Source organism: Leptinotarsa decemlineata, unplaced genomic scaffold (genome assembly GCF_025532065.1).
Source record: "Leptinotarsa decemlineata unplaced genomic scaffold, Ldec_3_MD MMD2_tig00000505_RagTag_RagTag, whole genome shotgun sequence".
Taxonomy (NCBI): domain Eukaryota; kingdom Metazoa; phylum Arthropoda; class Insecta; order Coleoptera; family Chrysomelidae; genus Leptinotarsa; species Leptinotarsa decemlineata.
The window spans coordinates 5120756-5148441 of NW_027412549.1; the positions used below are offsets into that span (position 1 = coordinate 5120756).

General features: G+C 33.9%; 2 protein-coding genes across 4 annotated transcripts in view; one reads left to right on the top strand and one right to left on the bottom strand.

Annotated features, from left to right (window-relative positions):
- The window catches only part of LOC111513865 (uncharacterized), a 57539-nt gene extending 54156 nt beyond the window's left edge, over positions 1 to 3383 (bottom strand). The window contains exon 1 of the mRNA XM_074173796.1: positions 3251 to 3383. Coding sequence (XP_074029897.1) covers positions 3251 to 3265 — 15 coding nt within the window. The 5' untranslated portion in view covers positions 3266 to 3383. The remainder of the gene's footprint in view (positions 1 to 3250) is intronic.
- Positions 1 to 25169, top strand: part of Oseg5 (intraflagellar transport protein Oseg5) — an 85897-nt gene extending 60728 nt beyond the window's left edge. For all 3 annotated transcript variants that reach the window (XM_074173792.1, XM_074173794.1, XM_074173793.1), the window contains exons 6-12: positions 2149 to 2312; positions 2365 to 2559; positions 5693 to 5954; positions 11762 to 11945; positions 18684 to 18823; positions 24709 to 24832; positions 24893 to 25169. In XM_074173792.1, the coding sequence (XP_074029893.1) occupies positions 2149 to 2312; positions 2365 to 2559; positions 5693 to 5954; positions 11762 to 11945; positions 18684 to 18823; positions 24709 to 24832; positions 24893 to 24964 (1141 nt within the window). In that variant the 3' untranslated portion in view covers positions 24965 to 25169. The remainder of the gene's footprint in view (positions 1 to 2148; positions 2313 to 2364; positions 2560 to 5692; positions 5955 to 11761; positions 11946 to 18683; positions 18824 to 24708; positions 24833 to 24892) is intronic.
- Positions 25170 to 27686: the final 2517 nt, after the last annotated feature.

Below are 27686 nucleotides of genomic sequence, written 5' to 3' on the forward strand. Positions count from 1 at the left end.
TTCTCTAAGCGTTTTTTCAGGCTCGTATTATTGACAACTCTTACTTTATTTCCAGTTATAATCATTCTGGCGAAATTTCGAAAAATCACTAGTAGATCACTGCGGAACTAAGCAGGAACATCGACTTCAGACTACTCAGAACTAAATCCTTCAAAAGCTTTATGAATGCCTGGTAATTTGCGAGGTATGATACGGGATCCTGGTTATAAGGCTTTGATCTTCAAAAGTATTGTGTCCAATTAGAATACCTTGATCAAGATAATCATCGGCAATGAAGATATAACTAACTGGAAAACCAATACCAGAAATGTTTGTGTAACCTGTGAATTTTTTAGTAGCCTCAATGGTGACATTCGTGAGGTCCTTTGAGATTATACTACATGGAATAACTTCTCTTTCAAAGAAATGTAAAAATGTATCAGAAATCAGCGATAAATCAGCTCCTGTATCAATCAACGCCCAGGACTGGTGGCCATCGATAACAGCCTACAGACTGCAAAAACTATAAGTTTTGTAACTTTGTGATGAACTCGGAACTTCATGTTGACTGGTAAAGAAATTTCGGATGTCATATGATGCTTTTGGATTTTTAGCACGACAATTTGCCTTCATATGTCCCATCTTACCATATTGGTAATATTTCAGAGACCCTCTAGCAGATCCACTCATTTTTCTGTCAGGAAAGGGGCATTTTCTCTTAAGTGAAAAAATGTAGCATCCATCATTTTTCTTGTACCTCACTGCTATGAGGAGATTTTACAAAAGAAGACAAAAACACTCAGAAATAGTAAGGCAGCATTCATGGCGGCATTGAGTATTTCAGGTTCAGATATTCCATTAACGATTGATTCTACTTAGTCAATCTCCCACCATTTTGCGCGTACACTCTTTAACATTGCTGATTTTTCGTGTACATACGATTCATAGGTGTTTACGGAAACACTTGAGAATGTAAGTGCATCTTCTAACATACGACCAAGTTTTCTTTTTGGTGGAAAAGCTTTGATGAAGTTATAAGGGTTCCAACGTTCAATTCATCTTTTTGCCTCGTTTAGTAAAGATCGACCAATTCTTGACCAATATTTGAACATCAGATCAGTCTATTTCGATTTTAATAGCTCCTACTTGAGTCATCCATTTGCTGGAATAATTATTTTCAGGTCTAAAATGGGGCAAATATTCACCAGATCGCTGTAACGTCAAAGCTTCAATCAATTCAGCTAAAAGTGTTCGAGTCGAATCTCCCTCCTTGAAAGTCATTTCTACAATTATCCACAAACAGCAAAACAAAAAGAGAATCCTAGCAAAGTATTTTCTGTTTGCATAAAGAACCGTAACACAACACTGTTTTTCAATGTTTAAACAACAGAATTCGTGAGTTCACTGTGAGCGTTAGGCACAATCCCACTTCTGATGATAGAAACAAACACTGGTCGCATTTTTAATAACACATTCTATTCCTATTCACATACAACGAGTGAACATGAGCGGCTTCTATATCGGAGCACGGAGAAACACATAATGAATGCATATTCTTCATAATGCCTAATATTCCATTGAATCACCCCAAAAACAAAAACCTCACAATATCGTCGTAGCTTCCCATGACCGGCGGCGGCTCAACAAAATATTCCTCATCTGGTGATTCATTCTTACACTATCATATAACGTGGCGACCGGTCGCCAGGCCAGCAATCGGTTTTACGTGCAGCTATAGATGTTTCACATCAATAGAGACCAGTTTTAGAGTAAGGAATTAGTCTACTTCATCTCCTAAAGACGAAAACTTGGCTTGGCATTGCATGATAATATCTTATGTAATTCTATAAAGGTTACATAATCTTTATCTGCCAGGTACATCGTTTATGAATAATTTTTATTGGCTGACTCAATAAAAAATAAGGAAACTTATCTTGTAATAAATGCAATGACTGCAAGTTGTGTTAGGTGACTATTTATCTGGTCAATTTGCTGATTGGAAACTTTGTACAAAACATCTGCGATAGTTCTACGATAGTTCGAACTGTCGCTTCAACTATTTCGAATATATATGGTAAATCTCGCAGATTAATTTTTTTTAAACTATCCTTTGTGTTTATGTTAAACAACAGGAAAACCTCAACTTCATTAACATCTTGTTTTCCACAGGCACATGTTATTGGTTGAAAAAAGCAGCGTGGGAATCTATAACTATCAAGGTCGTTTGATAGCATCTCCAAGATGGCCGAGTATGAGACTGGATTATTTGAGAAACTCACACGTAACTCTATCCCCTGATACTCTGGCAATCAGAGATACTTCCGATGTCAAAAGTAGGTTAAATACACTCTGGAACAGGAATTTGAAATTGATTTTGTTTTTTAGCTATACATATTATTGATATATCAAATAACCGATCGTCTGCGGAGACCACCGCAATTCAACATTCCATGCAAATAGTTCAAATCTCTTTGGACCAGTGGGGAGAAGCATCGGGTAGAAAACTAGCAATTCTGGACAAAACAAGAGATATGTATCTAATACATGCCAGAAACAACAATAAGATGTTCCTCAAACTAGGTAGATATATGGTTTAGAAATTTTAGATGATAGAGCTACACGCAAGCTTGAATGAATAGATATCATTTTAGTTAATATCCCCCATGACTCAGAGACTACAAATGTAAACATGTTAAGTGTTAAATTTGAAAAATAGTTAGCAAACACCTTTTTTCTAATTCATTCTTAGCACAAACTTGTCGCAATGTGTTTTGACCGATTATTTTATCGTGAGTACGAATGCTCAATGCACACAAGAATTACATTAACTCTTGTGAAAAGATAGAATAAGAAAAATAACTGGCAAGATATACGGTAGACAAGACAAGATTTATTCTGACTTCACTCTTACAAAGTTGAAAACGTAATGAAATGTTGATACAAAAAAAGATGAGGGAATCTTCCAAAGAAAGGAAGGAAGTAATCAATTTGAAAATAAGTAACTCTATACATGGATGTGTAGATCATGCAAATAAGTAACTTTCAGACACAAACTGAAAGAATGTCCTCCTGAAACAGTTACTTTCATATAAACATTGAACTACACGAAAAAAACAATTCTTTCGAAACAAATACTTATATATGAACACTGAATTATACAGAAGATACTTTTCTCTATTCAGTTTGTATTTCAAACATTCGTTGTGGAACAAAAATCAGATATCATTCACATGAGTTCTACTTTAAATGAATGGTAACAAATTGCACTTACATAGGACACTGTCATTCTCACTGGTATACATCGATGTTTCGCCTTAAGATTCCCTCTTTTTTTTTGAATGAAGATGGAGTAGTAGAAAGCCAAAAACTTTCTTTCCCAAAAATTAATCACTCCTAAAAATATAACCCCTTCAATTCAAGTAATGAAATGATTTTACAAAATGCAATGTTTCACATCGGCAGTTGGAGAAGGGGTTCAACTTGGTCATTGTGGGGAGGCTTGGATTAACATAAGTAGGAAAGGTCATAATAGCGGGTAACTCCAAAGATAAGGGACACAAGGAACAATTAAGGAATTGAAAATCTACCTTAGGGAATAATGAATTTTAAGAGGATAAGTGGATTAGAAACGACCCATAGTTTCGATAACAAGATTTTCAGACCGAACACAATGTATAACGAATACCAATCTTTGTCAGTGAGTATCGTAACTCTAAAATCCATTATCATTCATTTCAAAGTGAATCTCCCATCATAAAATGAAACAAAATTCAATTCATTTTAAACAAACCTGAGATACAATAGTTTCGTCTGATTAATTCTGTTCTTGAAATTACTCATCCTTGAAACTTGTGGAACACTACTAATGTTCTTATCACTTCTACAATTGTTACTATATACTGATTTCGATTCTGAAAAAAATTGTGATAATCTGCATGAAGTAAATATATAAAGCACGTTAGAAAACAATCTACATAGTATTTTCTTCGAAATAAGGAATATTACACCTCTGAAGTTTTTAAAAAATATATTTCACTGTAATTATTTCACACCTTCCTTACCTAATAACTATTCAAATTAATGTATTCGAGTATATATACCACCCTATTTACAATCAATAATAAATCTATATAAACCAAATAATTCATTAGATATTAGATACCTACATTATAAACTCAATATTCGATGTTTTATTCATTCTATTAGAAATGAAATTGAAATATCAAGAGCCATAATTTTGAATGAAACAATTCATAATCATTTTACGAGACAGAGTAAATTACTTTCTCATACTTATATGAGAAATATTAAATCTAACTTCAGAAAAAAGTCAATTTAACTCGACGTAATTTCTATGTTCAACCCAATTTCTCCAGAAGTAAAAAAAAGTATATCGATACTGAAAATCAAGAATATGTTTTTCAATAAAACCGTTCAACATAAAAAATTTGTCACTTATCGTTAGTTCTTATTTTTAAGTTGTTCACATTTAATAAATATTCACTTATATAAACATTAGCTTTCATCCGCGGCTTCGCTTGCGGGTAACAGAAGAAAATAACAATAAATATAGAAAAATTCTAAACATCTGAAACTATAGTCAATTGGATTGGATTGGATTGGATATTGTCGTGACTGTGAATAATACAGTGCAATGGTATTACGGTACTAAGGGTTGGAACTTCATTATTGGAATGCTAGATGACGCTAAAGTAGCAAGATTTTGAGATTTTTTTTACAAATAATTTTTTTTCATAAAAAGTATCCTATGTTACTTCTAATACCTCCAAGAACATGTGTACAAAATTTCATGATGATCGGTTGAGTAGTTTTCGCGTGAAACCGTAACAAACAAACTTACATTCGCATTCATAATATCAATAGGTATAGTAAGGAGGAAGTAGGGATGTAATGTTCCCAGGAATGGAAAACATAAACACAAAAACTCAAATAGCCTTATGTCACACCATTTCATGAACTTCTTGTTGGCGTAGTTGTTTGAACGATGGATTTGAGTGCCGGTAAACCTGATTTCAAACACGAAACCAAAACAAATTATTTTCCCCATTAGTTTGCAAAATATTCGAAACTGAATATACTGTTGAAAATAGGAAATATTTTTGATTGCTTCTTCAGGTTGTTTCATTTTACGAAATTAGATATTTCTCTCAGAATATTCTTTACAAGTGAATATTATTTCAATATAAGTAAACACTTCGCTATTTGATAAGTAGGTACAGGATAGCGTATAGCATATTATACACTATCCTGTCAACTTCTTATTCTTTATATAGCGTATTCCAATTTTTAATATGAAGATAACAAAAAAACTCTTGAAATGATATCATGTTTATTATATCATTATATCATTAGTTTATTATATATTTTCAACATTTACTGATTTCATGTAAAAACACTGTTTATAGAGTGAGAATAATATAGTGATAACTATCAACATTATTGGCAAACAAATGTTTTAATTGAAACGAAATTTTGAAAAAATATGAATATTTTCCAGAAGATATACTGTTATTATTCCGAAGGAGTATAATGATTTTCTTTCAAATTCAGATTCCTTAGTTCTTCTAAATTGTATTTAATATAAATTAAATCATTTCATACTTAGAAACGAGCATTTTGTTGCTTTCATGACTCTTTTTATGAAAACTGTTCATAAAAATATAGTTTTAATGTCAGTTCGATTTATTTGTAGGTAGAAAAATTGAATCTTTCCAATGGAACGCCAATGAAAACATCATAGCTGCCATTCAAGACACGCAGTTGATCGTCTGGTACTGTCCAACAGCCTGCTACAATGTAAAATTGTTGAAACTTTGTTCAATGCAGTACGATTCTCCAGAGTTGGGTCGCACTCCTAGAATTCACGATTTTGTCGGAAACTCGGTATCTGTAAGGAGAGCCGATGGATCGCTTTTGAACATTCCTATTTCGCCTTTTCCCACATTAATTCACAGGTGAGACAAGAGATTCCGGCCAATTAAGAAAATTCAATTAATCTTCTATTTCAAACTTTTGCTCTTGCAAGAGACATCCGAAGTTATTCTCCCCCAAAATCTACGAAAGTGACTATATGGTGTTTCAAATTCTATCCTCACCATTGGAATCTCGGAAACTATGAGAGATACGAAGATGGTTAAATTGGGACAAAGTTGGGCCATTACCTGACTAGCAATAGGCCCTTGAGAAAGTTCTGAAATATCCGGAGATATCCGGATATATTCGGATATTTTTCTGGCTTTGTATTTCGAAGGATTCGAAAATAAATTGCACTTCCACATTGCCACTTTTTCCTTGCTTCCCTGCTTCCGGCCATCATTATCAACTTTATTTTTTCTTATTGGCGCTACATTAGATTCTTTCTGTTTTGATTTGAACCATATTTTACTTTTTCAATGATGTTTCATCAGTTATCATTTTTTTTATTTGGAGATATTGAAAAAAAATTGATTCTTATCATAATAGGCTTTTACTTTGATGATTCTTAATTTGACTTCCAATTTGTTACACTCAATGACATTTTTTTTATTGTACAAGTCATTTAATTTTTGGCGAAAAATAGCTTTCATGAATGAAGAAAAAAGAGGTTTGATAGAAACAGTGTTAGGACATCGGAAATGTATTTGAAACTTGTATCCTGAAAGACGACAATTACATCGAACTATGTTCAAGTTATTGGATCAAAATCTCACCCACTTTGGTTCATTTGAAAAGCCGAGGGAAAAAAACGAAGACAGAATGGACCAGGAAACAAAAGAAAATTTGATAAATGAGGTATCTATGAGGTAAGTTAGACATTGTGTCCGTTTCAATAAAAATTAATAATTTGCAGATAAACATTAACCCAGGGAAATCTACACGCCAAATTTCCTCCGAAATGAATATTTGTCATACAGGTGCTTGGAGACATCTCAAAAAAGTGGTTTAAAATATTACAGAATACACATATCTCAATAATTTACAAAGATAGAATTTTGGTCCCCATTTATTTGACGAGATTCTGAATGAAGAAACCTATCACCAGTTTTGAATGTCGATTTTTGAAGACTATTTGGATGATCTACCTTTGGCTAACTATAAAAACATCTGGTTTCAACATGATGGTGCTCCACCACTCACTACCAGACGAGTATCTAATTACCTGACTGAAAGTTTTGGTGATAAATGGATAGCGAATAATGGACCAGTGAGGTTGCCAGCAAGGTCTCCAGACTCAAGTGTTATGGATACATTCTTATGAGCATACTGAAAAATAGAGTTTATGGTCAGAGGGAATATCAAAATGTTGAGGACCTTCCACACAGCATTGTTAGGAAGTTTGGAAGATTAAGGAGGAGGGAAATTAATCGTGCAGTGAATAATATTCGAAGAAGGGCACATTTGTGTTATTATAAACAAGGCCAGCATTTTGAGCATTTGCTGTGATTTACTTTTGCCTTTACATTTTAGTTAATTTTTTCTATTTTCACTGAAAAGGACACAATGTCGTCTAATTGACCTCATGCACACCTCTTTTATCAAATTTAAATTTTTGACTCTGTCTCCGTATTCTTTCATTGGCTTTTCAAACGAACCCAACACGGTGAGATTTCGATCCAATAACTTGAATATAATTCGACGTGGTTGTCGTTTTTCGAGATATAAGTTTGAATACAGTTCCGATGTCCTAACAATGTATCGTATTTGTAATGAATTTGTATCATATCTCTGTTTTCTTCATTCGTGAAAGCCATTTTTCGACAAAATTTCAATGGTTTGTATAATAACAAAATGTCATTGAGTGTAACAAATTGAAACTCAAATTCAGAAACATCAATGTCAAAGCCTAGCATGATAAGAATTAATTTTTTTCAATATCTCCAAGCAGAAAAAATCCAATGTAGAGCCCATAAGAAAAAATAAAGTTGATGATGGTGGCCGGAAGACGAAACGTCGGACAGCAAACCTGAAAACACCATTATGTATCAGGGAAGAAGTGATAACGTGGAAGTGCAATTTATTTTCGAATCCTTCGAAAAATACAGCCAGAAAAAAATGAAAATAATTTTACGAAATTTCTGTTTTTTCCAGATATCTCCGGATATTCTCGGGATTTCAGAACTTTTTTAACGGTTTATTGTTAGTCAGGTAAATGCGCAACTTTGCCCCAATTTAACCATCTTCGTATCTCTCATAGTTTCCGATACCCCAATGGGGAGGATCGAATTTGAAACACCCTGTATACTGTGGTTTTAGAAATACTAGAAACCGTTATTTGGACTACATCTAGAGGAAGGTCAGTGGAAAATGCTCACCTTGAAATGTTTACAAATTTTGATTTCGAATAACGTTATTTTCATTTCAATTTCAATATTATCTTAAATGAATGGAAGGAAATTTATCCCATATTGATTCACAATGAACAGATTTCCTAATAGGTCCCGATTTATACACATTATACAAGGAAAATCAAATTTATGTTTCTACCATCTAGGTTCACCTTTAGGATGAAGCTCAAAACCATCCTGTATGAAAGCTAGCTCATTTCCTGAACATTACTTCTTCAATCATTTTGATATCACGATTCCTTCTAAATTTATTAATTATTGAATGAAGCAATGCGTTTTCTCTGCTTGTTTCTTATTCTTTACAATCATTATGGAAAAAATAACAATAAGACGATAACATAAATAGCGAATGGGCCATTCTAGTAATACTCCTAGGTAATGTTATTTCACTTCCCTTTGAGCGCTAACGAAGTTCATTTTTGTTAGTAGGTGATTTTCGCGACTTATCACATGTCTACCAAGATAGTCCCAGATAAACCCAACATCAGTTAGGTTCTGAGACAAAACTGGTGGGATGTAGTCTCGCATTGTCTTGTGTAAGGATGAAGTTTCTGCCCATCCTGTTACCTATTCTTCTCTATAACTGAGACGACCCGTTCCCTTCCAAACGAGCTTCCAACCATGTGAAGAATGTGTGCAAATTCGTGATTCATCCGTGAACATAACATTTTGCCAATGACATCTTTCCAAATGAGATGCTGACAGGCAAATACTAATCTTGCCACCTGGTGATCGCTGAGTAACTAAGCAACTTTGGTCCACTAGCTGTTCTGCAAGCTTTCCACACAGCTTCTCTCAACCAACGATGTATTTTCTAATTACTATTTCTGTGTCTCGAACTTCGTTAAATTGATTTTTGATTTATTCTGATGTTGAATAACAAATGGATACCTAACCATAAGTTCATGGGAGTGTTTACGTGATTCCTGTGAAGCGTTCAAGCCACACATTTCAACTGTACATGCATTAACGTAAAGAGTTTGACTCACTTCAGATCTGATAACTTTTTTTTGGGCAATATGTATTCAGCTCGGTAATACTTTGCATAAAAAAGATTTTGGTTGAATTTGATCTATAATATGACAATATCAGATTTACTATTATATTATAACTACTACTGTACCCTCTTCTGTAACTCTTTGGCAGAATCCTTTATTCCTCTTTGTACAGCCAAATAACACTATACTTCAATTCAGGGGAGGAGAAGGGATATCGAATATAAATATTGCCACACTTCACAATGAATTTTCAATCAATCCTGATGCCTAAAATACATAACTTCTGTAAGTCATTATTTTATATTTGATTATTTTGCCAAGTTAACCCCATTTTTTTAGTTGCTTCAAATGAGTGCTGCTTATGCTTACAAGTGCTCTGAATGAACTAACAAAAAAAAAACGAATGAGGTTCATGTAGAGTTGCTAATTTCATCAAAATCAATTTGTTTATGTTTTAAGGTCAAATTCAACACGAAATAGCTTATTATTATAATCCTTAGGGATATTCAATGAAAATTTGCATTTTTTTTTCACCGTTGTTGTTTAACTTTGTTTATGGATACATTTTTATTTCAGAGAGTTGAACCTTCAAGTTTCGTTTTGGTTATATCGAACAATAGTGCTCAAATAAAGATTAAGAGTCACAAAATGATTCGATAATCTAATTTATTGATCATTAGTGTAATGATTTATTTCTAATAGTTTGCAAAAAAACATTCAAGAATGTGTTATCTCCTTACATTTCTATTCTCAAAAGAATGACGATTGTGATGTTACCACACAAAAAAAGGACGGAAAAGATGAATATGAGTCCCATGGTTGAATCATGGGTTCTTCATAGAGAATGAAATTTTTTATCATATCTAACTTTTTCGGGTTTTTCTCTTTCCATAACCTATAAAATATAAAAATTTTAATAAAGAACTTCATGTAGTTGTAGAAAGGGCAAATGTTTTTGTTCACCTAAAAAAGTTACTGCGTGAATTCGCGCTATTTTTCACCAAAAAATGTTCCATTTAACAGTAACGTCAAAAAAGAGCCAAGAAATTATAGAGATACTCATCTTAACATTTCGGAGGCTAAAATCTACCTTCGTCTTCAGAATGAGCCTTTTTCCTGATAATAGTACAGCGAACGTGTCACGAAAGGCAGCACTAGTAGCAGGGACAAATATAAACTATTCACATGTAAAACAGTGTTATTTACGTAATATTAATTTATTACTTAAAAATATGAATCTGATATAAACAATTATTTTGTGCTTGTATAATGCCAATAAAGCAATGCTGTTTTGCGAATTGTACGTCGGATAATCGATATCCGGAAGAAAACGTGTTTTTTATACCATTTATAAAACCGCATATTAATAAGGTTAGATGTAAGAAATGGATACATGCTTCGAGGAGAGTGGATTTAACAACACAAAGAATAAATAAATATTCATATGTATGCTCTAAACATGAAATGAATAGTACATTCTTCATAGTTAATTACCATTGATTAGAATGATATATAACCTCCATCGTTTATTAAATTATACTCGTTTATTATATTTGATTTAATTTATGTCATTGCCATCTATATTTGATTCATATATCACTCGGAAATAAATCTGAAATTCATAATTATTTTAAATTTCTTTTATTACAGTTTGAATCTACCGCTACTCTTTTACTAGAGTCTGTATAGGTAGTAATCTGTCTATTACTTCACCTTTTTTCCAGTTACTTTTAAATTGCGGCATGCAAGACAACGTTTTAATGTTACAACATTGTTATCCTTTACAGTTGCAAATTTTAGTTTTGCTCCAGGAACGTTTTCTTCTGTTAAAAACTTCCTTTTTCAATTGTACTTCAACATATGTTTATATGAGGATTATGCAGTGTTTATCCCTACCGAACTACTATCGCTGCTAGTGAGTGATTTTTCGTACTTCAGGAAAAAGGTTCATTGAAAAAAAACAAGGAATCTTGCAGATTTTATCCTCCGGAAGATGAGTATTATTCCTCAACTCTTTTTTATAGGCTTTTTTGATAGGTATTTTATTCCTTTTGACGAATACTTTGAATTTACGCAGTAACTTATCAGGGTGGACTCAAATGTTTGCCCTTTCTACCCCATCACAATTTTCATATTCTTCAGATTTTGTTGAACTATCAACAATATATTTTGAAAGTGATCAATTGTAGTTTAAAAAATGAAGTATTTCCCAATGACTGCAAGAAACTAGTTGTTATTTCAATCTACAAAAAATTGAATATTTGGTGTATATTAGGTAAAATCAAAAAAGCTCCTGGTAAATTATGTTATATGTGCTTATCTTTAGTAGAAAACAAACATACTTGGAGGGACATGTAAACGCGATTCAGACACACAAAAAGTAAACATTCAAGGGATTGAAAGTAATAACTAGGATTTATAAATGATTATGAGTTTTAGGTATGTCCGGGAGAACAAATGGACGGATGCTTTGAATCTATGCCGTACTACAAATGATGAAACTGCATGGGCTTGTCTAGCTGTCCTGGCTACGCAATCGAACTCTGAAACAATTGATGTAGCAGAAGAGGCATATGCAAACATCAATCATCATGAAAAAGTGTTCTTTCTGCAACACATTAAGGTAAAGTTGATTCAAGACTTCTATTCACTCCTCATACCGTTAAAATGCTCAATGCTTGATCATGGAAGTGGTATCTACCTCAATGGACGTACTTTAAATTAGATTGATGATAAAAATGTGGAGGCAGCTATGGCTCTCTTCGTGATAACAAATTTCAGCATTTTTAGAGAAAAGAAATTAGGAAATATCGGGATACTCACTAAAATAGAAAGTTTGTTCGAAGGTGATTATTGACAATGTTTCATGATGAATTTCATTATTTCGTACTCCCATTGTCTGATATTATATAGAATGGTTTGAAATCCCTGAAATAACTAAAAAAGAAGAATTGAAAATTAAAGAAGAAGAATGAAAATGAATAGCTGAAAAAAAAACATGTATATTAAGCAAAAAACCTGAAATGAAATAATAGTATAACAAAATACAATACAGTCTGTTCAATTTTACTTGTACTCCACTTCACCCACCCCCGCTCTCCGAGCGTTCCTCAACTTACTGATGGGCACTTCAGCAAGATTGACATCTGACCTCTTTTAGTCGAAAGTCAGCTTTTAGGTGCTTATACTTTCTGATCGGTTAATTGTTTTGTCGTGACTATTCCTAACTGAATGTTTGCATGGGGGCTCCCAAAAACTAACCGGCGGCTATTGTTGCTAATGTCGAGCATTCCTCAGTGAATCTAAGGAAAAGTGAATCGCGGTCGCCGTCGAATTGTTCTGCGTTGAACCTAACTGAAAAAGAGTTTATGTGACTATTTTATGCATACCTGAGTCGCCTGACGGCGACCGAATTCTCGGACGGCGACTCGTGAAGGTGGTTGTTGGTTCTGTTTGGTCGGCCTTGGGTGTTTGTCCCTTTCTCGGAATCTGGGGTCACGCATAGGACGAGGCATGACCTTCGACGCGCTATTTATAGGCACGGACCGCCGGCTCCAGGCCGGTACCGCCGTAAGCGCTATGTCTCTGGATTTTAAATCTGTAATATCTTCGATAATATTCATTTAAATTACATCCACAATATATTCAAGGTACTTAATTGGATAAGGAGTGTTGCTGTATTCCTTAAAATCGGTTCGTAAGTCATTACTTCTCGTAAAAAGTAATGGATGAAAAATGGTTATTGTGGGTTACCCCTAAGAGAGAGACATATTCCATTGCGAACTTTTTGGAGACCTTTTTAATTATACAATATTGTAGTGCATTATTTTGATCTGCCTCGTAGGGATTAGCCAGCGTTTGCAATGTAAGCGCAAAAAAATGTGTTTATTTACGACATCACATTATAAACCTCTAAAATTATCAGTATTTCTCTACTATATTATGCAAGTTATATCTATCTACTTAAAAAAAACATCAAAATCCATTGCGTACTTTTGAAGATCTAAGCATACATAGGAACAGGCAACGATAAGCGATTTCTTTTCACACTATTTATTGATTTTGTGTCAAGGACAAAACACAAGCACTACAGAAAAATTCTTAAGGCGCTCTAAAAGCGGTGCTTGTGCGAAAGTAGCGATTCAAATTGGATTTGAATCGCTGAAGACTAATCCATTCAAAAAATGTTTTCGGGAAGTTTATTCCACACAAACGCAGTTCTCCAAATGAAAGAGTTCTGGAACAGTGAAGTTCGAGGTTTACTAAGTTGAACCTCAAAATGATGAGAAGCCACAACAGTCCGTCGCATATTTCTGATATGTACCGCTCTTGGTGGAATCAAAAGTTACTTGAACACTTCCCGTGATGGCTCTTTTCTGGATGGAATCCAGCAACTTCAGGGCATGTTGGGGGGAGGGGGAAGCTCCATATATGAGAACAATACTCCAAAAAAGGTCTGATCTGAGCTTTATAAAGCATCAAAAGTTGCTGAGACGTGTACAGTTTTTTGATTCGAAACAGTGTTCCAAGCTTTTGAGGAGCAGCCTTTGCAATTCCATTGACATGATTGGTCCAAGACATAGTGGTCTCATTTCAACCCCCAACAAACTTATCAAAGCAGAAAGCGGAATTGTCTGTCTTGACATTTTTATATTCGGTTCGGAGGCATTTTTCTTAAAGAAAACCGATTACTTCTTATGGGAGGGTAAACCGCTTGGTAATGTAACGCATAACGGTGCCAGTATGTCTGGTTTTACTTTTCTCATCTCTCTAACACATAGCGCTAGCCGTATCTCAGACAAACGCATGACTCAGTATTCAGTGTGCGGTCGACATATAACGTGAAATTATCATCGCTTTCGGTAGTGATTATGAAAAATTTTATGAAACAAGCAGATGATGCTCAATATAGAATCTCCTAACGAAAGGTTACTTTAATAATATGATATAATACGGTTTATCATTAGCAATTATTCAACAAGTCAACTCCCGCAGCGTCTATATTTTGAATTTCTATATATATTTTGCGTCACGCATTCGATATACATATATATACAGTCCGCGTTTTCAAGAATTGATTTTACTGGATACCCTGCGAGTGCGGAAAATCAAACATCGGTGAAACTAAGAGGCCATTGAAAGTTCGCATTGCCGAACACAAGAAACACACACAGCTAGGAGAAACCAGCAAATCAGGAATAGCAGAGCATGTTTGGACTCATCAACATAATATCAAGTAGGCTTCAAACTGAAATCATCCACAAGGAGGAACACTGGTTTAGGAGAAAATTCAAAGAAGCCGCATATATGTTGTCCAACAACGCATTTAGCCAAGCTAGCGTAGAGATACGCAATATATGGAGACCTTTAATCAAGCGGAACACGACCAACTCCCGCCAAACGGTCAGCTTCCGCTAGAACCGATGAAGCGAAGAGAGGGAAGAGGAGATAGGTAAAAGCACTCGAATGACCTATAAATAGTCAGATCTCTGAGGAATAAGTCCAGTTATCACCCGAAGACGATTGTAGTTCAATTTTATTTTTGTTGTTGCTTGTATTTTATTTCACTGTAATTTCAGTTTTTTTGCTTAATGTAATTGTTATTTTTCTGCCTACCATTTTAGTTTTTTACAGATTCTTTCAGGTATTTCGAATCAATTTATATCATATTAGACAATGGAAGTCCGAACTAATGAAATGCACCAGAAAACACTGTCAATCACCATGGAACAAAGACAAAATTCGTTAAAACAAAATACACAAACTATAGATGTATAAATGTTGAGGAGTATAGTAGAAAACTCTCTGTTAGCATATCAATAATAATCTTGATTTTAATGATGATCTGATGATTCTTAAATGTTTTGTAATTTTCCTAGAGTTGCCTCAAAGTGTTATCAGGCAAGTGCCCCTACATATATTCGTTGGAACTCAATAAGTAGAGTAGATTTGCGTAAATAAATTTCTACAGGTGAAACTAATTTCCACAAAGGCATGTTTTGATTTTTTGGGTTTATTTCTCATATCCCTTCAACATATTAAAAGTCTAGAAGAATGTGAGTGCGCGAAATGCATTTTTGGCCGCCATCTTGATTTTTTTTCAATTCATAAGAAATTGTGTCTGGTATCAATGAAACGAAAATATGCTGAACAGGATCAAGAGAATGATCTTAAAGTATAAAAATTAATAACAAATTGGTGGGGGAAAACCGAAAGCTTATCCAGAAAAAGCTTTTGCAGCATGTAGCTATGAGTACATGGTTCACTACCAACTGGTAAAAAGTCATTTATTACACTAACCAACTGCTGGGCACAAGCGGGCTCATCATTCCCTTCAAACCACCTAAATACTTTAAAAGTATCATTCTTTGCTTTCTCCACAGGGCGACCAAGAAGTTTGCACCATAATTCGTTTTGGGAATAATCTTTGTATTTATTTGGGATCAGGTCACCTTTTCGAAAATGTACGCTGCATGCCTGGTGGTAAACGGCATCTGCTGCTGGCAAGTCATTGACTAATAGCAAACGGAATTGAAACTTTGCTGACCATAATGCACTTGCACTTATAACTCCTTTTGCAGATAACTTTGAAGTTTCGCCTCCACTTTCAGAGCCCAAGATACAGTTTACATCTGCCATGTTAAGTTTCTTAGGACTTGTCAAAACTTCGGAAATTTACCTGGAAAAAAATGGAATTTCAATATGTTTGCATACAGTATAGGCTTATAATAGGCTCATTAGTTTTCTGTATTATATTGGTAATCATTTTTGTACTGTCCATCTCAATCCTGTATATTATGATTTTTTTAAATTGAAGATAGCGGCTAAAAACGCATTTCGCACACTCAAATTTTTCTAGACTTTCAGTATTTTGAAAATATGAGTAATAAACTCAAATAATCAAACCCCGTCTTTATGGGAATTAGTTCCACCCTAAACTCTATTTTGACTCGACTACCTAAATGTTGATTTTGACAAAAAAATGCATTCTGTATACGGTCTAATGAGGATTCTGAACACAAATCGCTATTCAAATTTGTTTCTGTACATGGGGATCTCGTAAACGATAAGAGATAGAGTGTCGGTTGAATTATGGTAAAGTTACGTATTTAAGAGACCTATTCAATGATGTGAAGAAATCGAATATAGCTCTTTTGGTTCTGGAGATATACAGGAAAAACCAAAAAATCCTATATCTTCTTTATTCGCAAACATATTGAAACTCTGTTCACATTTTGCTATTGGCACTTGATGTGGGCTCTCAGAATATATCCATGAATCTTTTATACAGGGTATCATCTGACTTGGGCCACCCCCATCTTTAAATTTTTAAATACGGACCTTTATTTTTTTGTAGTTTTTGGATCGTAGACGTTCACTCCATACTCAGAAATTAAATTCAATTTTATATTTCGGAATTTTTCGGTAATATTCGATTATAATTGTGTGAATTATTCCCTTTTAAATTACGGCCCTGGAAATTAGTTGACTGAGTTGAATAAAGATACAATAGCAACTTCCACGTCTCTCTATGTACCGTAGAGTTTTTCGAGAGTTTTTTTTTCATTTTTAGGTAGCTATTCATATTTTTTCCATTGCTCTGAGCGTTTTCTACAATGAACTTCGAACAAGAAAACCTTTTATAATTATCTGAAACATATCTACAACAAAAGTATATTATATGTGTTTTGATGAGAAGAAAAAAAAATGATAACAATAATAAGATCCGAAACGAACACTATAATTATAATGGAAATTGAAATGAAGTAAGTAATTTATATACACAAAAAAATGAATTGTGCTATAAATGCTGGAATTGAAGTCCTTTCATTTCGAGACAAATAATGGGACAATAATATGGTCTGTATACGGTCTAATGAGGATTCTGAACAAAAATCGTCCTTTCTTGGTTCGAAAATAAAATGGAGGTCATTTCCAGTTTTTTTACATTAAAAAAATTATTATTTCAACAGACACTAAACCAATTTCTGGTATATGTTAACTTGATGACTCTTTCTGGTGACGTCTGGAGTTTAGAACTAGACTGAACTGTTCGGACTCTCTTGCTTAATTTATAGATATAGGTGGTGTCATTTACCTGGGTTTCTTCTTCTGCTTGTTTTGGCACTTCTTCCCGTAAAGGTTTAAAATATCAACTTGATGATTCTCACGGACAAAGTATAATGAGCTGTTTTTCCAAGTTTCGATCCGTGTAATGTATTTTTTAATCCTCACTAGGATTATTTTCACAACATTTCGGCAAAATCTCATTTGCCATCAATGATGATGCATCAGAGTGAAAACTCCAACTAAAAATGAAGAAAAATCTAATATATTTCACAAAATTCCTTTCGTGGAGTAGAACAAATTATATATAGGATAAACATCAGGAACTCTAAAATGTCGCATCATTTCTCATCTCCAGTGAAATCACTTCATAATGAATTCACCTGATTTCCTCTGGAATTACATGAATTGGACAAGCTAATGATTTCAAATGCTTTCACTACGTTCACTCTAAAATGAAATTCAATGGGAATTAAGGACATTCCCTGTGCATTCACCGTTTATGCCAGTAAAATTTAGATTAATGATAAGTTATTCATAACTCTACCGTTGAAAAATGGGGCCGTACTATTGATGTCCCTTCTTCTATCGAATGTTCCCTCAGTCAGGAGTATGGAATATTTGAACAAAATCGAAACACGAATTTTTCTCGTATTAAATGCGTTCAGAAAAGTTAAGTAGATAATTATTATGATTTTTGAAATAATCTAGGAACAATGTTTATCCATTAATGTTTTCAGCCGGTTGAGGAGCATGTATCTGTTTTTCTGTAATCGTATACAGATAGTCGTACAAATATAATTACTTAATAAAATTGTTACATTGTATATAATGTTGATTTTGAATATGTAGAATTAAGTGCCGACATCAATGTTTCGAATCATAAATGATTGTTATCTTCAATTGGTCGGTCGGTAGCCAGGCTGTTCGACGTGGATGCTTTGTCGACGGTCGATTTTCACCTGCTATCATCCAACCCGTGTTAGAAATCACACGTTAAAAGGTAAGACCTAGTTAATCCTTAGCTCGCAAAAGTTTCGACTTCTGAGGTTGTCGTTCGTAGGGGTGCGACAGCTGGTTAACGGAAAAACAGATTTTAAAACAGATTTTTTAAATTATTTTAATAATCACTGCCATTAATAGGGTGAACGTGATTCTTTATATCCTACACAAACGTTTTGAGTTGTAGGTATGTTGTTATGAACGTGTTTCACTGGTATCAAAATATGGTTCTAAATTACGCTGAGTAGAATATCTTCTATATCTATTCATATAAAATATGTTTTTCGTTTAGTCCTTATCATCAAAAGCAGAACAGAAGTCTCAGTTGGCTTTACTTGGAGGAAAAACTCGAGAGGCAGAATCAATTTTACTACACAACGGGATGGTTTTTCAAGCTATTTATATGAATATCACTTCACACAACTGGACCAGGTAGAAAATTTCATTTGCTCTGTCATTAATTGTGTCATTTCGTTTCTTAATCAGGTTAAATCCAAAAATATATAGTATGTACTTGTTCTGATTCCCATTTTATATATTAAAAAGGAGTCAAAATCAGTCTGATAACTGTATCAAGAAGAGATACAAAGGTTTTCACATTTTTGTATTAATATGGAAGAATTGAAAGCGAAAATCAATAATCTACACATTTCTGAAAATGTGTAGATTGTCCACGGTCTTCGCAAATCCTCAGCTTGCGAGACTCGACTGAAGAACATTTCAACGAACGAAACCATAAGACATCAATTTCATTTCAATTTCAGAGGACTCATCTCATTAGCAGTTTTTATGAATATTCCCAGATGCTTTATACAACCGCTACTTCTTTATAAAATTATAACTTCACATAATATTTTTTAAAAAATTAACCATAGGAAATCCTTTATAATAATAAGAAAATAAATATTTCGAACTAATACTTAAAACCTTCGTATCTCTGTACAACTGTACAATCTGCAGAATGCATGGTGAAAAACAATTACTTTCCCGGCTAATATCACTAATGTACATTGGATTATATTTGACAGAAATTTATGTGTGTCTCAACAAGTCCAGCCCAAGTTTTCGCTGAAGTTAAAGAGTAGACTACGTATAGACCGGTTTCGGTCACGAGATGGAGCTGGTACTAGTTAAAAAATCTTCCTCTCAGATAAAGGTTTCGTATGGCAACCGAACCACATTGCAAGCAAATGTGAGATTATCTCCTCCCAAAGTCCATCGTGATATCAGCCGAAAAAGTAGTTGTTTTCGGTAGGAATTTACCAGATTCTACAGTGTAGGAATGTTGGAAGAGTTGAATTTTTCAAAATTCATTTCGAAATATCCATTTTCTTGATACGTCTGTATCTCTTCTCGACACAATCAACAAACTGATTTTGACTCCTTTTTTATATGAAAAATGATTCATCGGTGAATCATCAAGATGAATAAACTTCTGAAAAAGCCAGCTACTCGTGCCTTAACCAATTCGTCAAAATGTATACTATTGGCAAAAGAAAAAACATAAAATAAAAGATTGTGAACGTTTCTATACTCATTGATTATGGAGTTGCACGAGATTTATTTTTGATTTCGTAAGCTGCAACAAAAAATATCGATATTAGAGAACTTGTTTGCATCGCGACACAAATAGTTAATTGGTGATTTCAACATCAAGTTTGTTTGGGCCCTTTTGCATAAAAAAGTATTATTATGCCTACATGGTAGTCGTGGAACAAAAATTTCGATTTCTGATAGTAGTGCATTCAATAAATTATAAAAAATAAGAGAGATGCCGGATTTTTTCGTTTCCCTAATGATACAAATTCGAATTCATAACGCAGATCAAAGTAATTCCAATTTCGTGCGGGATAAATTCCAATTATTCTGAAACTGAGGAATTTCAGGATTCATAATTTTGGACATAGAATTCATAAAACTATGTTGATTATCAGATATATGTCAAGAGGATCGATAGATACGGATATACAATGTTGTTTCTAGAAGTTTGTTAAAGTTGTTGAGGATTGAGATACGTCTGTGATCACTGATTTCATTTCGATCTTGAGCTTTGTGTACTGGCCAAACATTGGTAGTTTTCCAGACTTCAGAAAAAACAGACTTAACAGACTTAAAATAAGGTTGAAAAAGATTTGTAGGGGATGAACTAATCTTTCATACAGTCTTTCACTAGCAACGAAGGATTTTTTTCTGGACCTGAGATCATTCTGTTTTTTAATTTCATTCCAGCTTCTATTTTCATCTCCGTTATCAATCCTACACTAATATCTATCAAACTTGAAGTTGAAAACAACGTTATCTTTTTCGATACCATGTAATACATAAGCGTTGAAAATACCTGATGCTGAAAGCGTTAACAATTAATTTTGGGTTATTACAGGATACTCCCCATAAACCATTTCGCTCGGAATTCTTGTAGTATTATTCTTATTATGAACAAATGTCTAGAAATTTTTCAGATAAACTATCAATTTGTTCTCAAAACTGTGTATGCACGATGTGTAATAATTTGTATATTTCTTGGTAATAACAAATATTTTTTGTTGCTTTGTACTTTCCATGCATTGCTATGTACAGGGCTATTCAAATTTGTTTCTGTACATGGGGATCTCGTAAACGATAAGAGATAGAGTGTCGGTTAAATTATGGTAAAGTTATGTATTCAAGAGACCTATTCAATGATGTGAAGAAATCGAATATAGCTCTTTTGATTCTGGAGATATACAGGAAAAACCAAAAAATCCTATATCTTCTTTATTCGCAAACATATTGAAATTCTGTTCACATTTTGCTATTGGCACTTGATGTGGGCTCTCAGAACATATCCATGAATCTTTTATACAGGGTATCATCTGACTTGGGCCACCCCCATCTTTGAATTTTTAAATACGGACCTGTATTTTTTTTGTAGTTTTTGGATCGTAGACGTTCACTCCATACTCAGAAATTAAATTCAATTTTATATTTCGGAATTTTTCGGTAATATTCGATTATAATTGTGTGAATTATTCCCTTTTAAATTACGGCCCTGGAAATTAGTTGACTGAGTTGAATAAAGATACAATAGCAACTTTCACGTCTCTCTATGTACCGTAGAGTTTTTCGAAAGTTTTTTTTTCATTTTTAGTTACCTATTCATATTTTTTCCATTGCTCTGAGCGTTTTCTACAATGAACTTCGAACAAGAAAACCTTTTATAATTATCTGAAACATATCTACAACAAAAGTATATTATATGTGTTTTGATGAGAAGAAAAAAAAATGATAGCAATAATAAGATCCGAAACGAACACTATAATTATAATGGAAATTGAAATGAAGTAAGTAATTTATATACACAAAAAAATGAATTGTGCTATAAATGCTGGAATTGAAGTCCTTTCATTTCGAGACAAATAATGGGACAATAATATGGTCTGCAAGATCACCAGATCTTACTATTTTGGACTATTTTCTATAGGGGACATTGAAAAATAGGATTTACGCTGGCAGAGAGATAGAAAAGACTCGAGATTGAGGATTTTGAGTGATTTCGCAACAATTCAGCAAATACATGTATTGAGAACAATAAATAATATGAAAAACCGAGTTTAAGAATGTCTCGAAATGGAAGGACTCCAATTCGAACATTTATTGCACCAATAATTTTTGGGGTACCTATATAAATTACTTCATTTCAGAATTTCACTAGTTCGGACTTCCATTGTCTACTATATAAAATGATTTGAAATCCCTGAAACAACTAAAAAAGAAGAATTAAAAATGAGATAGCTGAAAATAATAATTATATTAACCAAAATAAACCTGAAATGAAATAATAGTGAAATAAAATACAAGTAAAAATAGAACAATTGAATAAATAAAAATAAAGAAATGAAAAAAGAAAGAAAATAAAAAGTGAAGAGATTCCAAGTCACGTTAGTTCACGACGTTTCGATTGTTAGTATCTACAATCGTCTTCGGGTGATGACTGGACTGATTCCTCCGAGAGATGACTATTTATAGCTCGTTCGAGTACTTTCATTTATCCCCGCTTTCCATTTTCCGCTTCACTGGTTCCGTGGGAGATGACCGTTTTGGCGGGAGTTGGTCATTTTTCGCTTGATGATGGGTTTCCATATGTTGCGTATTTCTACGGTGGCTTGGCTGAATACGTTGTTGGACAACATATATGCGGCTTCCTTGAATTTTCTCCTAAACCAATGTTCCTCTCTGTGCAAGATCTCAGCTTGGGACCACTCGATGTTGTGTTGATGAGTCCAAACATGGTCTGCTATTCCTGATTTGCTGGTTTCCCCTCGCTGTGTGTGTTTCTTGTGCTCGGCAATGCGAACATTCAATGGCCTCTTAGTTTCACCAATATAGGATTTTCCGCACTCACAGGGTATCCGGTAAATGCAATTCTTGGAATCGCAATCCGCGTTTGGTGGCCTGGTTTTCGTGAGGCTGCTACCGATAGTGTTACCGGATCTGAAGCAGGTTCTGATGTTGTACTTGGAACCAATTCTTCTTATCCTCTCCGATAATCCTCTGATGTAGGGAAGTGCAAGCACTGGTTGTGACGGCTTCTCTTCCTTGCGAGGCTCGTGCTGTCTTTTAGCCAAAGTCTTTTCTACCATCGCTTTGGAGTAGCCATTCCGTTGAAGATCATTTTTGATGATGTCTAGTTCCTTCTCGAGACCGCATTGCCGAGCACAAGAAACACATACAGCGAGGGGAAACCAGCAAATCAGGAATAGCAGACCATGTTTGGACCCATCAACACAACATCGAGTGGTCCCAGCTGAGATCTTGCACAGAGAGGAACATTGGTTTAGGAGAAAATTCAAGGAAGCCGCATACATGTTGTCCAACAACGTATTCAGCCAAGCCAGCGTAGAAATACGCAACATATGGAAACCCATCATCAAGCGAAAAATGACCAACTCCCGCCAAAACGGTCATCTCCCACGGAACCAGTGAAGCGGAAAATGGAAAGCGGGGATAAGTGAAAGTACTTGAACGACCTATAAATAGTCATCTCTCGGAAGAATCAGTCCAGTCATCACCCGAAGACGATTGTAGATACTAACAATCGAAACGTCGTGAACTAACGTGACTTGGAATCTCTTCACTTTTTATTTTCTTTCTTTTTTCATTTATTTATTTTTATTTATTCAATTGTTCTATTTTTACTTGTATTTTATTTCACTATTATTTCATTCAAGGTTTATTTTGGTTAATATAATTATTATTTTCAGCTATCTCATTTTTAATTCTTTTTTTTTTAGTTGTTTCAGGGATTTCGAATCATTTTATATAGTAGACAATGGAAGTCCGAACTAGTGATATTCATCATGTAACATTGTCAATCACCTTCAAACATACTTCATTTCAATTTTCAATACAATTAAAGTGTTCGTTTTGGATGTTATTATTTCTTTTTCTGCTTATTAAAACGCATATAATATATTTTTTGATGTAGATATGCTTCAAATAATCATAAAAGGTTACCATATTCGAAGTTCATTGTAGAAAACGCTCAGAGCAATGGAAAAATATGAATAGGTACCTAAAAATGAAAAAAAAACTCGAAAAACTCTACGATACATAGGGAGACGTGAAAGTTGCTATTATGTTTTTATTCAACTCAGTCAACCAATTTCCATGGCCGAAATTTAAAAGGGAATAATTCACACAATTTTAATCGAATATTACCGAAACATCCCGAAATATAAAATTGAATTCAATTTCTCAGTATGAAATGAACGTCTACGATCCAAAAACTACATAAAAAAATACAGGTCCGTATTTAAAAATTCAAAGATGGGGGTGGCCCAAGTCAGATGACACCCTGTATAAAAGATTCATGGATATATTCTGAGAGCCCACATCAAGTGCCAATAGCAAAATGTGAACAGATTTTCAATATGCTTGCGAATAAAAAAGATATAGGCAAAAAAATAATTTGGGATTTTTTAGTTTTACCTGTATATCTCCAGAATCAAAAGAGCTATATTCGATTTCTTTACATCATTGAATAGGTCTCTGAAATACACAGCTTTGCCACATTCCACACTCTATCTCTTATCGTTTAGGAGATCTCCACGTACAGAAACGAATTTGAATAGCCCTGGATTTATGTTCTTAGTGAGTAGCAGCTATCACGGATAGTTTTTTCCTGCAAGGAATATCTGTGAATAAATTTTAAGAAAAAAATTTATAATTCTTTTTATTTTCTTATATATTATTGGAGACATATAAAAACTAACAAGGTTTTTGAAAAGAAAGGGTAAACTTTTTCACATTCATTTTTGACTTCACTGATATTTTTTCAGAGCTTTGGACATGGCAGTCAAACATAAAACCCATATCGATACAGTTTTGTATCTGAGACAGAAATATTTAGAAGGCTTGGGAAAGTCTGAAAATAATAACAAATTCAGCAGTCTCAATGAAACGGTGAGATCGTTAGACAAGTGTCAAAATTTACAGTTTTTTAAAATTTGACTTTCATTCTAGGTTCAAATAGATTCTGAGAGAGTGGAACAGAAACTTGCTCTGGAAATGCAAAAACGAAAAACAAGCAACTGATCATTTCGATCAACTGATTCAAGATTTTTTTATAAATCAGTATTATTATACGTTATCGAATGTAACGTTCTTTCTGTAATATCTGATCAAGATATAGATTTTTTAATTATCTGAACGGTTGACTTCATGTGATAATTATGTTGTCATTTTTCAGGAGTCTGTTAAATTTTTTATCATTTTATTATACTAACTATGAAAATGGAAACTGAATTTTGCAATTTCAATCAAACAATGCAACTCTTTATTGCAAATCTTTGTTGAAAGCATCCCATAAAATCAAGAGAATCATTTATTAACCGTGATATTCTACTGATCCTTGTCACTCGATGTATCCAAAATATTTTTCATACACTGACCTGTTACTTTATGAAATTTAATTATAATGAAAAATGAGAATTGAAACTTCTTCTTCTGTTTTTTAACACTTCTATTATAAAATTGGTAAAAAACATGGAAAGTTTCAATTCTCATTTTTCATGACGATTTCTTACCATGTAGTAACGGCTACATCCATCAATCAATTTAATTATACTATCCACTATAATGAAACATTTATTGCTGCTACACGCAACTTAATCGCTCCTCGAATAATCGCAATATAGTCGGCAGTATAAACTGCAAAATAGTGAAATTTATCCAACCTCCAGCAAATAATGCAATTTACATCTGTCCAAGAAAAAAAGAGTGAGTGTGTGTGTGTGTACTTATGTACGTACTTAGATAGTTAAACTTCGTTTTTTTAATTACTTTTCGCTGTAATTTATTTGATTATCCGTTTAAGTTTATTAATGTAGTCCAAATTGTTATTAAAATTTATTTTGATACTATCATCATGATGTACTATGATGCGAATATTGTAAATAAATGATACATACCGTCAACTAACCTAAAATTCTATGTTTTAAGAAAGTTGATCCAAAGTAAAAACCAGTTTATTCACTCATAATCACAGTAAATTATCTTTAAATCAATGAATCGTTGAATAATTTATATTCACCACGATATACAGGGTGTAACTGAATAAGTGTAAAACATTTGAGGAGGTGATTCCTCATCGAAATGAAGATAGGATCTTTCATATTGAGAAACTTCATTGGAGCATCCCTTGTTAAGATATAGCCCCTCAAAGGGGGTACATAAAATTTGTATAACAATTTTTTTCACAAGCACTGAAAAAGTTACAATATTGAAATTAACCTGACGTTTTGTACTACCAACAAGACACTCAGCCAGTAATTTATTTGGTTTACCCCATGGTTGTAAGAGGTGGAAAACTTTTTGTCTTATTATTTGTTTACCATTTAAATGTATTTCCGATAGCCTGTTTCATTCTAAACAAAAAATATCTCTTGGTTTTTTGCCCAAAATGAACCAATTCGCAGCAAAAAATTATTTTACGAACAACTACAGAGATACATCGTCATAAATGCGAACTGGATTTATTGTTATTTTGTAGTTAGTACCTGCATTAAACGATTGAAGGGTAATAAACAAAACTAATTTATTAATAACAAAACACACAACATGTAGAAATCATATTGAATGTTCAATATGTCTACCTTCAGACATTACGCATGCCTCTAGACGTCGGTGCATTGAGCCACGTATTCGCTCAAATATTCCTGGAGTATCTCTGATTACCCTGCACGCATCGATGATGCGGTTTCTTAAGTCCTCTACATCGCGAACAGGAGTACGATAAACCAAATGCTGTAAATGACCCCAAATAGAGAAATCGAGAGGATTGAGATCCGGGAATCGAGCGGGCCAGTTCTGTGGTCCTCCTCGACCTATCCACTGATTTGCATATGTTTCAGTTAAATGCTGACGTGCTACTTGACTGAAATGGGCGGAAGCCCCATCATGCATAAAAAACATATCCCTTCTGACGCCCAAAGGAACTTTCTCCAGCAGTACTGGATGCACTTCTCTCAAAAATTGAACGTATGCCTCGCAATTTAATCGAGAAGGTATAAAATGAGGCTCAATTAAATCATCCCTAATAATTCCGAGCCACACACACGTTAAGAGAAAACTGTTCTTGATGGTTAGTTTCGACAATAGCGTGAGGGTTTTCATCAGCCCATATGTGGTAATTATGAAAATTAATAATCTTGTCCCGAGCAAAACTACATTCGTCTGTAGTCTACAAAAAGTCACAATTTCTTTTAATCATTTTCAGCATCCAATTGCAAAATTCAAGACGGTTCGAAAAGTCTCGCGGTGACAGTACCTATACTCGTTGCAGATGGTAAGGGTATAAGAGTTGTTCCTTCAAAATTCGAAATACCGTCATATGATCAACATTTAGCTGGAAAGCAATCTTTCTAGTTCTGGTGGTAGGTTGTTCTTCAATCAAATTAAGTACTGCTTCCTCAAGCTGTGGTGTTTTTACTTCTCGATGGCGACCACAATTCTGCGTTCTTTTGTCGAATGAACCATATTCTCGTAACCGTTGAAGTCGAGCAAATATTCTATGTGAAGGATGCTGCCGTTGAGGATACATTTCAGCATATCTTCTAGAAGCTTCTTACCCATCGCCCTGAGACAGACCGTAAACGTGATGCATATCAGCCATTTCCTCATTTGTGTATGCCATTTTAATAACAAGTGAATTAGTAAAGTAACAAATTAGGAGGAGAACAACAACACACAATTAGTATTGATTCAATTCCGAAAATTCACAAACTGACAGCGTCATACCAATTTAATTGTCACTATC